At 40.8% G+C, this 14594-nt stretch overlaps 1 protein-coding gene across 1 annotated transcript in view; it reads right to left on the reverse strand.

Annotated features, from left to right (window-relative positions):
- Positions 1-14594, reverse strand: part of Dusp16 (dual specificity phosphatase 16) — a 78016-nt gene that overhangs the window by 26258 nt on the left and 37164 nt on the right. The window contains exon 3 of the mRNA XM_013352810.2: positions 14414-14552. Within this exon, the coding sequence (XP_013208264.1) occupies positions 14414-14552 (139 nt within the window). The remainder of the gene's footprint in view (positions 1-14413; positions 14553-14594) is intronic.

Genomic DNA, 14594 nt, shown 5'->3' on the forward strand with positions numbered 1-14594 from the left:
TGTAGACCAGGCTGGTCTCAAACTCACAGAGATCCGCCTGTCTCTGCCTCCCGAGTGCTGGGATTAAAGGCGTGCGCCACCACTGCCCGGCCTTAAAGCTATTCTTACACATGAGAAATTGAAAGGTCTTAAACTAAACTGGTGGATCAGATCAGATTGGCTGCAGAAATTCAAATTACTCTGTACAATGAGCAAGGCCCTCAGATCTGCCCTGCACCATACACACACACAGCAGGGAAAGCAAGAATACGAGCCCCTAAACTCAGGTTCACTCTGGGCCCAGCACATTCTAGATGTCTGATGTGGTTAAGGTTACTGAATCCAACTCCGAGTTTCCTCATCTAAAAGTATTAACTTAGCTCACTTGCAGTATTGCGTGTGGCACACAGCAAGCACTCAAGCAGGTATCCGTGGTTATTACTTCACAACAGCAACCATCCTCGTCCCTGGCACCTCCTTAGGATCCACCTAAGATACACAGTGAGAAGGCAGAGCCTCTAAGCCTTAGAATCTAAGGTTACATTTCCCAAGGGTATGGCAGAGCACTGGCGTCCTGAAAGAAGCTGACAGACAGGACTTGTCCAGAAAGTAAAACACTGCACATATTTCCCTGAGAGAGTCACAGATCCTATAGCACAGTAAGGACTCCAAACATATTACCTCCAAAGAAAATGTCTTAATTTACTTAAGACAAATAAGCTTTTCCAAACTGATTTAAGCATGGAAATCCCTCTAAAATCTTTAGCTGATGGTGGCATTCTATACAAGCAAACGCTAGGCTAGAACTTCCGACTGCAATCAACTAGACTTCCTCCACCTAAGTGTAGCTGCGAATGGTCTCCGAGGCAGGCAGCACAGGCCATGCTGTCCACTGTTTAGATGGATTTCTGGTTATAGAATACAGTTGCTCTAAGTTAGGGCCCTGCGGGTGGGTCTACAGCAGCACAGTAAAGGCTGTCACTTTTCTTTCTTCAGTTTATGCCAACTAGACAGGCAGGCACTATTTTGATTATAATTAATTGTATGATAAAATTTTAGTATCTATATGTTGTTGTTTAACCTAAGAATTGTTTTGGAATAATCTCTGGCTCCAAGACAGTTCATAGGAAGTCTGTCATTTGCTGTAGGAAATCCTACAGCCAGTAGCCTCTAAGTTACCCGGCCACTGGGGAGTAAGTAGCCTCTTACACTATTTATGCCGATGTAAAGCTGGCCTCTTTTCTGGCTGCAGAATTCGGTTGCTGTTCTCTGGTCCAGAAGAGGATTCTGATTTGTGAGTCTACCCCTAAACAAACAACCATCTATTATTCTCAATTCTGAGCTAGTGTAGGATTTCTCTTAAGCGTCCTACTTCAGTCATTTAAGACAACAAAACCACATTCCAGTAAAATATTTTTAGAGAATGAAAATCCAAAAAACACCTCTTGACTTACACTTTAAATTTGTAAATAATCAGACTGAAAAATAACAACAGAATATACAGAACAAAAACTATGACAAGCAGTACTGAGATTACAGGTGTGGCCTACATGCTTAGCTCTACAGGTATTGTCTTAATCTTTATCATATGCTATGAAATAAATGTCATCACTATTCCTATTTGCATACAAGAACACAGAGGCTCAGAATTACATTCTGTGGTAATTAGCTGAGCTATGGAATGAGTTTACTTCGTAAATCCTCTAACTTGTGTGCAGGGACAGCCTTACTGTTACCTATGGTGTTCCAAGCTTACAACTCTCATTGGCTAGTTCTCAGAGCGAGTCCAACAGTGGGTATAGCCCTTCCCCAAACTGATGAAAAATCTTATTTTCCCCAAAGAGAGAGTGTAAGGGTGTATCTCTCTGTGTGTGTATATGTGTCGCAGAAGTTTCACTAAGAGAGAAGAAAGAGAAGTATATCTAATATGACCAGAGACAAGAGACTTACTAAATACAACTGTTGGGGGAGATGTAAACGATGTCTATTATTAGGCTTCCTTACAAAGCAATGGGTGAGGGGTTATGGACCCTAAGGCAGCCACACTGGAAGGTTTGTATGATGGAATACTCCTCTCATATCCCTTCCCCTAGTTCTCAAACTATATACTCTAGCCCTTCCCAGGACCCAGAAGCCACAAGCAATTAAAACAGAATTGTGTGAACTGCTTGTAAGGGGTAGATGGATACTAAAAAGAAGGTCCCATGACCCTGCCTACCCCCTACTTCTACAAGGCAATGTCAACCATCAAGAAGCCCAGCTAAGATGATCTTTGGCAAAGTGACCCAATAAACTTCTGAAGAAGTGGCAACATGGCTTAGGGAATAGTCATGTACAACAACTCACATGGAATCCATAATAAAGTTCACAAGTAACTAGCTAAAACGTCAAGACACCATGGTTTGTTCATGATCAGATTCACAAGCTGACAGTTAAGCAAAAGCTTTGTCTTAGCTTCCACAGGCTGTCTTTCAGAGAGACACACTTCAGCATCCTCCAAAAACAACTTTCAATCATATTAAGTCAGTCAGCCTAGCTGTCCAGGGTCCAGCTGTACCATTAATTAGTACAGGGACCCCAAGTCACTTTAACTTCAATGCACCTCAAAAGTATGGTTAGTTCTAGAAAATTCCATGGCAAGGAATTAAAATTAAATGACAGAAACCACTATTCAACCTCAAAACAAAAACGCCAAGCCAACAATACATGGTAAAATGCTCTATGAAACCAGAGGAGCCCTGCGAGGTGGTGCACCTTTAATACATGCCAGCACAGGGGCAGAAGCAGGCGGCTGAGTTCAGGCCAGCTAGGTCTACACAGCAAGTTCCATCCAACCAAGGCTACATAGTAAGACTTTGTTGCTAAATAAACATACTTTTGCTGGGTATTTTCAACTAACATTTCAACTAGTACAAACACTAATAGCCAAACTTTGAAATATTTAATAGTTTTCAATGAAATTGGAACATCATTTAATGCTCAGTCTGGCTTGAAATGTTCCAAACTTCCAGAAACTCCTCCATCTGTCAAAGAGTACATTTCCCTGCTCTTTATCTGTGATGGCATCCACCCTGCTGGCTGACTCCCGCCTTCACCGAGAGTTTTCCACCCACCGACCTCTCAGTCACTGGTGTGTTTTAGCGACTCCAGTTTCATTTCATTGATTAACAACAGATGAGACGCTGAGCTACCCTGAACCTTCCAATGCTGTCTGTAGCCTCATCAGCAACTAAGTTTCAAAATATCTAAACTGTCCCCTTTCTTTTCAAAGATTCTCTTGCAAACAATATCTACATCAAGAGAAAGGCATACACAGCATATTTATGTACATATTTTATTCCAAAGGGCTGCCAGATACAAACTAAAAGCAGCAAACTATCTGACCTTGCCACAAGGCTTGCTGTCCTAAGCAATCAATGTTTGTGTATTATAAAACCCATATCAGCATTTTGTTAAACTTTTCCCTGTGAAAAACCATACTTAAAACTCTGGGTATTTTAAGAGTCATCATGGACGGTCTCCCTACATTCTATGCTGTTCACCTGGGAATGCACAAAACCTGAGATGGCAGTAACGCCCATGTATTTCCCTAACACACAGCTGAGTTTCAGAAGAGCACTAGTACCCGTGGCTCTGAAGTTTTAACAGGCAGTCAGAGGCTTCTGGTTTGGAGAGAAATGGAGAGGGAGAGAATAACAGACACACTACAAGGATGCTGTTAGTTAATCTTTCACCAGTCAACCAAAAGAATGCATATATAGAAATAAGAAGGTATTATTTTGGACAAAGAAAACATCTGGTATAGTTTCAAAGGCATGTATCACTTATATGCCACTGTGTTCTCATTCAGCCAAGAAAAGTTCTTCTCTGAGGGCACCTCCTTTATAACACCAATCAAAGGTATTATTTTCTGCTAAAAAAAAACAAACAAAAAAAAATCACTGTGAGGCACCATTACATTATGGTGGGAGGAAATATGCCATGCAAAATAAAATAAGATGCAAAAGAATTCCACTAAGCAATTCCAATTACTTCTCTTTCTTGGCTCATTTGTAATCAGCTATAAAAGTTATGGTCTAAAAGCAAAAAAATTACATAATTAACAAAAGTAACACTCCACTATAACTCAGTAACATTTCATTTTTAATTAATTAGTTTTTATTTTATTTTTGAGACAGGATCATACTGGGTAATAATATAGTTCTAAAATTCACCATAGGGACCATTCTGACCTAAAATTTGCATTTGCATCCCAAGTCCTGAGATTATAACTATGAATATATAACCATATCTAGCTTCACAATTTTTCAAATTCTAAAAATCAAGCCATGTCCCTTTAACCAAACTAAATACGATGTCAACTACTTTAAGGCTAATTCTCTATAGGGAGAAAGAGCGCTTTCATCCAAACAGACAAGAAGTCACCAGAGCTTTAACTGATAGAGTTGCCTAACATGGGAGGCAGAATTAAAAAGAACCACCCACTCCACATTCTGAATGAAGTCTACGTGCAGAAATGGCATTTATAAGAAAATTTACTTTCTAGAAAACATTTTTCCAAATATAATAAGCAAATTTAACTTTAATTTTAAATAAGTTTCATATACTTCATATTTTCTTATTTGAAGACAGTTTTCTAGCCTGATGATCCCATAGGCAGACCTTTCTGTGACATGAGCAGAATCCCTGTTTGATTATTTTAGGGTGTAGGAGGAAACTGAAGCACTCGTCACCTCTAGAGATGTTACTAGTCTAGGTTTGCTCTTGTGGGGCTTAGCATATATTCATCTTATAAAATAATGGGATGCATATGCTATCTACACACGTGCATATAATATACTCTAGTCATATTGAGAGTGTGATTTCAGTTCCCAGAAAATGCAGAGTGGCGGCTAGTTTACTGAACATTGGCCTGTCAGTCAATGCACAGTTGGACCTAGAAACAACTTCTCTTAAAATACACACCTCCAGGGTTTCTAACAAATGCCTCAAATAAGCAAAGATCTTTGAAAAGAGTACGGCACGGGCTGGAGAAGAGCCAGGTTCAACTCCCAGCACCCACCTGGCTGTTCACAACCATCTTTAACTCCAGCTTCAAAGAAATGTGACACCCTCTTCTGGCCTCTGAGGGTACCAGGAATTTAGATATATGTGAAGGCAAAACACTCATACACATAAAATAAATCTTTAAAGTTTTTAATAATGCAACAAAAATAATCAAAAATAAGACAACCCAAATCCATCATCTCACTGTAAAAATCAACAAGCTCTGTAAATAGGAGAACCAAGTTCACAGGGAAAACTCCGTCCGATCCTCCAGTACAATTAGGATAAGAAGACAACAGTGGAGTCCACAGTATCAAAGACTTCCTGGGAAGGAAGGATTTCGGGGGACTCTGCTTCCAATAGCATGGAAGGGGAATCATATGTTCATTTGTTACCTGGAATGCAGAGATCTTAGCTTGAACTTTTAGGCTTAATGCCGTAACCTCCAAGCTTACATTTCAACCTCCTTTGGTCACTTCAATGAAAGGATCTATAGCTACCTAAATATAAGTTCAAAGTCAAATCTCCCTCCTGACTTCAGTATCCAGTTAGTGCTTGCTCCACTCCCCAGTCACCTGAGGAATGTCTCTCTCTTCCGCTCTACCACACTACAAAGTTTAAGACCGCATACGCCTCATACTTGAATAAACTCAGAACTCCCTCAAATTCATCTCTCCTTTTTTGTAATCTATTTCTACTCTGCTGCCAGATAAAAATTACAAAATAAGGTTTTGATGTTATTCCCTAACTATTCATAAAATCTAAAATATATGGCAAACAACCTAATCCCAGTCTAATATTTAGGCTATCGCCCCTATCGCCATCTTACATATGCCTATTTGGATGGGCTCTGTCAAGTCAATGCTTCATTTCATTCATTCTTAGAAACTATAAAACTCATACTGGCTATTGGGCAGAGTTATGACTAACCTGGTAACTGAATTTGTGTGTGTGTGTTGTGATCTATAATCCACTGTGAATAACATTCTTATAATCACTTCACCATTTAACAAAGTGCCTAGCATATAATTAGAAATCAGCAAATGTTTATTGAATCCTTTTTTGTTACAATGAATAACTGTTGATGGACACAAGTTTTGTATATTTTTAGTATTCAAAAAGGATTTCCTGATTCTATTCAAAGACAAAAGTTAAGGGGCATGGGTGGGGCACAAAGCCTGTTTCCTATTTGTAGATGACAATGTCCCAGAGACTCTCAGATGAGATAAAAAGGCACAGAACAAGAAAATAATTTTCCGGTCCTAAAGGGAAAAAGGTACATCTAGTGACTGCCATTTTGGTCAGCCAAAAGCAACACTGTAGCCTCATGTCTTTACCCAGGGAACTTTTACAAAGACACAGCAAGCCAATTTTCTCAGACATCCTAAGTGGCCCAGGAGAGTCAGTCTATCTTTATGGCTCAGGGAATCAAGGGCATAACACCTTACAAAACCCTTAGGACAGTGATTCCAATCACACTCCAAGGAGGATGAGGGGGCTGCTGGAAGTGCCATAAGTAATCCGAATGTGGTTATCAATCAAGGTAACTTAGGAGTCAAGCATGAGTCTCCTCTCCAGAGAACGATGCCCTCAAATCCAACTATTAGCACCAGTCATCAGTGCTCAGCGCACAGGCAGTCCTCTTAGCGGCTTTCTGTGTGCAGCTCACAACTCCCTAGTCTACTCTTGACCTCTTGACCGTCAAGGCCATCTGCGCTCTCTGCTCTTACCACCAGTATTTAGCTCGGTCTGGTGGAGTAGGCCTGATAGACTAGTTATTTAGAATCTGAGTCTGGAAGATTGCTGATTCAAGGCCAGCCTGGACAATTTAGTGAGACCCTGTCTCGAAAGTAAAAAGGTAATAGCTGGGGGTACAGCTCAGTGACAGGGCATTTGCCTACTATGCATTAGTCCCTAGGTTCAGTCTCCAGTAGTGCAAACAACAAAACCCTGTCCTCTTTGACCAACTTCACAATTTCATAGGAGACTTTAAAAAATAGCAAAGGAAGAAAATGATCCCTATTCAATAACCCAAGCAACAATAAAAACCACACATGTTTATGTTAAAAAAAAAATCATTCAAGATCCTGGTGTGTGGTGCACACTTTTGATCTCAATATTTGGGCTGCTGAGGTAGGTGGATCTCTCGTGAATTTGAAGCCAGACTGGTTTACAAAGGGTTTCAGGACAGCCAGTGTTACATAGAGTGTATAGGTATTAGAAAAGAAAAGAAAAGAAAAGAAAAGAAAAGAAAAGAAAAGAAAAGAAAAGAAAAGAGAAGAAAAGAAAGGAAGAGAAAGAAAGAAAACAACGAGCATACAAACAAAATTAAAATCTTTCAATGAGCAGGTGCTGTGATCTAGACAGAGTGCTAAGCAAAGGAGCCTGTGGACCAAGACTGAGGCCATTTCTGGAGTTCAGAACTTAGTGAGACAAATTCTAACCAAATATTAAGATGAACACTTAATTAATTGTGTTTGGTAGCCAAAGAACTGTGGTAACCAACTGTACCTGTAACCGGGGGAAGGTTTAAAATTACACTGACTGTAGGAGACACCTAGATTAAGTGGAAAGAGAACCTGAGACAGAAAAGAAAAAGGTTTCTGTGGAGGTCCAGAGACCATAAGGAATGAAGACTGATGGTCTAAAAAGGGAGGGGGGAAGAGGAAGAAAGGGTCAGGGGGAGGGAGGAAGGGATGATACAGAAGAGGGGGGCAGAGCATAGAGGAGAGAAGAGAGGGAGGAGGGGGGAGGAAACAGGAGAGAAAAGAAAGTGAAGAGAGAATGTGGCTTAGCTAAGTCAGAGAGGCGATGGAAGTCAGCCACTGTTAGTTAAGGATTCTATAGTCTATCCTAATATTACTGGCACTATTAAACTGAAAGTGAAACAATCTAGCAATAAAGTACATTTAACTTTGGCTCCAACTGTGCATAATGGGCTGGAATATGGCAAAATAGGATATAAAGCCAGTTAGAGGCTCCTAGAGTATCCCCGACATAGAGGATGAAGACTTCTTACAGATAGAAGTCAGGCCTGATGATTGAGAGATGACAGGCATGACCATTCACAATGCCCACCGCATTGAAACAAACTCTTATGTTGAAAGAGCTTCTATAACTAATCTCAACTCATCTCAATTCCCATTCCCCTTTGCAGAAAAAATCCACACCAGTCTCCCCATCAATCCTCTAAATCTATCTTCATTCCTGAAAGTTGTTTCTAAACCTCAAGTTAGCCTAACGTGGCCTTGACCTCACAATTCTTCTGTGTCAGCCTTCCACAGGTTTGTGCCACCACACCCACGTTTTGTGGTGCTGAGGATTAAATCCAGAGCTTCAGGAACACTAGGCAAGCACTGTGCTAGCCTGAGCTGTATCTCCAGGCTTTAAAATAATGTGTTATTTGCAGAAGGGGAGTGTGTCAGGGCACACATATGGAGGCCAAAGAACAACTCCTTGGGGTTAGCTCTCCCTTTTACTTTTATGTGGGTTCTGGAAATTGAATTCAGGTCACCAGGTTTGTGTAGCAGGAGTTTTTACCAAAGAGCTAGCATACTGCACTTCCCCCCACTGAATCGGAAGAAACTTCCGCACTCAAATATTACTCAGTTTTCAAAAGTTCAACAAAATTCCATTGCCGTAACTAAATCTTCCCCTAGTTTCATTTGTTTAAAGATTTATTTTTATTTTATTGGTGTTTTGCCTGTGTGTAAGTTTGTGTGAGGATACTGAATCCCTTGGAACTGGAGTTGCAGACAGTTGTGAGCTGCCACGTGCTGGGAATTGAACCCAGGTCCTATGGAAGAGCAGCCAGTACTCTTAACCACTGAGCCATTCTCTCCAGCCCTATCTTCCCCTATTTCTAGAGACTTCACACTGAACTGTCTCTTATCACCATATCACACAGCACATAACCACGTGCTTCCCTTTGTTTTATTCTATTTAAATGTTTCCCCAAATTAGCCGAAAACTCTCAAGGACAGAGACAAGCCTTTGCTCTCCCAGTGGCCCCTTCCCTAGAGCCAGGCACAAATGTGCCCATCAAATTCTGAAGGCTAGTAGTAAAAAAGTTAAATATACCTAGACCTGGCATCTCTCCAGAGCACATAACTGGCAAAAGTGGGGTGAAAGTAGATGATGTCACTGTTGTCTTCCAGGGTACTTTTGTTTGGCTTGTGAAAATGTCAGCATGAGGAAACAAGTAACAACTTTAGTTGGCTCTGTAGCCCGATTTATCAAAAGGCATGCTCTCCGGCATTATGTCTTAGTCATTGGTAGCTAGGAAGTGACAAACACACCAGCAGATAACAAATGCAGAAAGACAATCTAATTTAAATAATTTCATGCAAACTAAGATTCAGAAAACACCAGGCAAATCCATGGCAACTAGTAGGCAATAGTGATTCTTTTTTGTCTAATTTGCTTAAGTATAACTGGCAAGTAAAACTTATATTTTTATAAGTAATCATTTGATACAAATTTAAAAATGTTACCATAGTTTATATATCTTTTTTGTGGCTATAATATTAACACATCCTATTCTCTTAGCAGATTTCAAGTATATTATTCACTATATTCACCAAGTTGCAACCTCTAGAAACCTACTCCATAGCTCAGATCATTTAATCAGCACCCATTCAACTGCTTCCTTTTTGCTTTGTTTATGTTTGTGTTTTTAAGCAGGGTCTGATATAAGCCAAGGATTGATCACCTAAACTCCTCACGCTTCTGCTTTCACTTCCCAAGACTTCAACCTTCTCTGTCCCAGACTCAGTATGTGAGTGCGGCTGGTGCAGCACTACTCCTCTGTACCTGGCTGATCACTCGGCAAATTTCTTTACTGGTTCATGGTACAGAAAATAGCATGAGTTTTCTTTCCCCAATCCTGAGATTGATCCCAGAGCAACAACTATGTTGGGCAAATATTCTACCACTGAGCTGTAACCCCCAGCCCTTTGCTTTGTAAGGCTAAATAATTCCATTGTTTCTATTATCTAGTATGACGTCTCTTCACTTTGAAAATGAAATAACATTCAAGTTTTGGTGTGGAATGACTGAAAATGTTATTTCATTTTCAAAGTGAAGAGACGTCATACTAGATAATAGAATTAATAATAGTAGCACAAATAGCAACTCTATAACAAGAAAAAAGTTATTTCTATTATGCTTTCCTTGGGAAGTGCAGTAATTAATTCTATAAAACAAAAACTTAACATTTATTAACAAAGCTATTAAATCACTCTAGACCCATTTAAAATACATAAAGACTTAATATACAGCCGAGCAGTAGTGGCGCACGCCTTTAATCCTAGCACTCGGGAGGCAGAGGCAGGACCATCTCTGTGAGTCCGAGGCCAGCCTGGTCTAGATATTCCAGGACCACCAGCACTACATAGAAAGGCCTGTCTCAAAAAGAGATAGAGACAGAGAGAGAGACAGAGAAAGCACTCCTGATTCCTAATCTAGACTTAACAAAACTCTAAAAGATTCTGGAAATACTTGTAGGTATGAGCCTTAGGCAATGGTGAGAAATTGAAGACTCAGGTCACTGAGCCACTCCCTTGCATGTAAAAGAGCCGAAGTCTGTGATTCATCTGCGAGTTTTATCTGCTGTACAGTTATCCTGTCACTCATCACAGGACAGAAATGGGTTAGGGATACAGCTGAGTGGTTCAGAATTTGCCCTATGCTTGACTTCTATGAGGAGAAGGGGAGGGGGAGATGAGGAGGAGGGGAGGGGAGAGGCAGCGAGTGCATGGGCCTATCCTCTCCACCATTCCTTCTAGAAACAAGGGTTTGATGAGAGTCAACCGGGGACCTTACATGTGAAGCACAAACGCTACCATGTCACTACAGCAAAGCTGCCCTTCTGCATCTACTCAGTGGGGAAAGAGAGCCGGGCACAGCTACACCACCCATAATTCCAACACTCCAGAGGCTGGGCAAGAAGACTGAGTGCCACACGCAGGCTGGGGCAGCACATGTGGGTAGGATATGAAGTGGAGGCAGGAGGATCACGAGATGCAGATGTGGGTATATCTCAAGACTAACAAAAAAAAAAAAAAGCTGGGAAAAAAGAAACAGAATAGTATTGTTTATCTGTAGATTATCTTTTAACCTACTTGTTATCAAATTAATCCATTTCTGCATATGCATTAGCCAGAGTTAAAGGAGCTTTTCTCCTATATTTATTTAAGTTCTGTGAAATAAATCTAGCACTTAGACAAGGACAAGGACAAAAAGACTAAGATGATAAAGTGATCAACAGTGGGTAAGTAAAAGCCAAGAAAAAAGTTTGTTTTTTAAAGTTTTCTTAAGGTTAACAAAACCAAAAATAGATGATCCGTAAGTCAATGTTAGCAACGGATTATTATTGTCTTCTAGTTTGAAATGGTGACAGTCTTCAAAAAGACTACGGAAACAGATTTCACATGCACTATCTGATTCTCATAAAAATATTCTCAAAATGAAGCATCTATTTTTTGATAGCTGGAAAAGAAAAACAAAAAAAACAAAACAAAAAAACCTGTAAGTCCAGTTAAATGACTTTTTACAGACATTCAGCCATGAGTGGCAGAGTAAAAACATAGCCCCTGTTTTTCTCAGCGCCATGGACTGTGTCAATAAAGATGTCAGAAACCTAGGAGGCAGTGCTAGCCTTGGCACCAAGCCCATCAGACGACCCTGACTCTGCTTTTACTTGTCCAGTCTTGCTTTCTTCCTTTCAGCCCTTCCTTCTGTCAATATCTAAGGTTTAGAGTAAAGGTGTCGTCAAACACTGAAATGGCTTGTTTGTACTCTCTTCGCCCCGCCTCTCTCTTCCTCACAAGCCTGAGTTTTATTTCGACAGATCAAACAGCAGACATGAGCACTGGATCCAGTACAGAGCACAGCAGCTGCATCCTGCTTGCTCTACCTTCAGCGACTTCTAATCCCACCTGACCCGACACTCTGTTCCCATTCACCTAGCACTCCACACATCTAGGCAAAGTTTCTTACATGAAATGGGAATGAGGTGTTCTGACTCGGTCTGTCATATGGTTGGTCCAGCTACCTAGACTGAACCCTCATTCTCCCTTGTAACCCAGTGAGAACCTCTCCCAAAGTCACACATGACTGATAACCTTTTCACAAAACAAAGGGATGCTCTTCAGCAAAGGGAATAAATAAAGGCCCGTAAGACATCTACCCAGAAACTCACTGTGAACACATCCACAGAATGGCTATCTGTTGACCAAGCCGTCAGGTCAGAGCTCCCACAGGGAAAATGTTTCAAAAGGACAGGGTGGATGTCCTGACAGACCAACTCTTTAAAGACTGGGACTAGGGGTATGGTTCAGTAAATACTGTGCTTGTCCAACGTGAGTGATCCTCTCATTTCATGGGTTAGTGAAGCGAGATCACAACAAACCTTGCACTCACTAAGAGCCCTCTGAGGTAAAGTCCATCATGGTGGCTACAAAAACTCGAAATGAGTACCAAATATACCCTTAGTTGAATTCGAACAGTTGTTACAGCTAGCGCTCTTATATACCCCTTTAAAAAGTGCCTATCAAGATGGGTGAAAGGGCAGAGGTTGATTAGGCTCAGTGCTAGAACATCTGCTAAGCATTACATACATCTATAAACAGAGACAGGCAAAATATATAAACTACCATTCATAGAGACCGGAGAGAATCAAAGCATAAATATAAGATGTGGTTAGAGATGACCTGAGGGGGGGGAAAGGCAAACAAAACAAAAACTAACAAACAAAAACTATCCTTGCTCCTAGAGAACTGAAGCAAAAATGTGTGACAGAACCGGAGATTTTATCTAAATCTGTATGGAATTTCACAGTGTTAAATTTAAAAACAATTCATACACCAACAACTGACCTAATCTAATCACCAATAACTAATCAAGCTCACTCTATCCTCCTTCCAATAAACACCAAAGGTGGAAAATGACAATACCTATATCTTTTCTCAGGTCACATTAAAAAAAAAAAAAAAAAAAACTCGTGGGTATTATGGCTGGAATCTGTCTGGTAGCAGCTTTATGTTAAGGTCCTACACATTGGTCAACTGTATTTACCATTCTGTGTGCCTGCCCCTGTAGCATTCTAACTGTAGAAATTCTAACTGTTCTTAATAATAAGAATCCAGAGTTGGATATTAAGGGGGTAAAAGCTGGATCAGAGAAGCAGAGCAGCCAACAACTAGAGAGTTCTCACCTCTACCAATGCTCAGACCAAAGGGGTGACCCTGTCTCTAGGAATCCTCAGACTGCTGCTGTCTCTAAAAATCCTCAGACGGAATCTCGGACTGAATCCTCAGACTGCACCTGAGCTCCTGTCTCCTCCCATATTATATTCCTCTCTCTGCCAAGACATATCACTCCTGTCTCCACCTCCCTAGTGTTGGAATCACCTTTTTGTGAGTTCCGTTTCTCTTTTAAGCAGATTCAATTTTGTGTAGCCCAGGGTGGCCTTGAACTCACAGAGGTTCCTTTACCTCTGTCTCTGGAGTGCAGGGATTAAAGGTATGTGCCGCCACTGTCTGGCTTCTATGGCTAACTAGTGGTTTAGCTTTGCACTCTGATCTTCTACAAGCCCCATGGAGAGCCAGTCTGCAACAAGTAAGCCAAGGATGAACACTTTTGTTCTAATTCCATAAGATGCACCTGCCACGCTGCTCTTTCTTGGGGAGAGCAGTCCTTCCCATGTGCCTTACAAAATGACCCAGTTGCTTAGCATTTATATATTGAAACCTTTTTCTAAGCATAAAAAAACCCAAAAATCATACACATACACAAATACATAAGTAAATAAGTTTTTTAAAATCTACATAATAATTTGAAGAAACAATCTGCACAATTTATTCCTGATTTTATTATCATATGCCCAAGAAGTCTCTGGAGTCTTTTTCAAGTGTTTGACACTGTAAGGCTGTGGCTCTGGCCACAGGGAGAGAATTCACAGGAGCTGAGATGTAGATCACTCAGTGTTCTTACACAGCAGGGACACATAAAATCATCAGACAAAAGCAAGTGGCTCTGAGCTGGCCTTATGTGACATTTCCTGCTAATAAAATGCCAAGAGGAATTTACGCTGGCCAGATTACTCTGAGCCAGGGGTGATGGCTCACACCTGTAATTCCAGTACTAGGAAGCTGAGGCAGAGAACTGCTTCAATCTTGAGGGCAACCTGGGCTACAAAGTGAGACCCTGCATCAAAATCAAACAAAAAACATAGTAAAACAGCACTGACTAATTTAATGTGGAGAAATAACAGTATCTAAGATCAATGGAACCATTCATCAAAAGCTGTAGTTCACTTTACACACCAGTTGTGGTACCGCTGTCACACAACAACAAAGGCCAGGTCCTTTCGGCTGCACCCACTCACCTGCAAGCAGATGGACAGAGCTGAAGCTCTTCTCCAGTTTACCCAGGAGGACAGTGAGAAAGCAGTCTGACGACAGAGAGGCAACATCTTGGGAACTCTGGTCATAAACTACCACCTTCTGGTTGTAATCAATGTCAACCTAAAATGCAAATGGGAAGCTTGTTAAGAAGGAAGATGTGAG

This window comes from Microtus ochrogaster, assembly GCF_000317375.1.
Source record: "Microtus ochrogaster isolate Prairie Vole_2 chromosome 14 unlocalized genomic scaffold, MicOch1.0 chr14_random_2, whole genome shotgun sequence".
In the NCBI taxonomy this organism is placed as follows: domain Eukaryota; kingdom Metazoa; phylum Chordata; class Mammalia; order Rodentia; family Cricetidae; genus Microtus; species Microtus ochrogaster.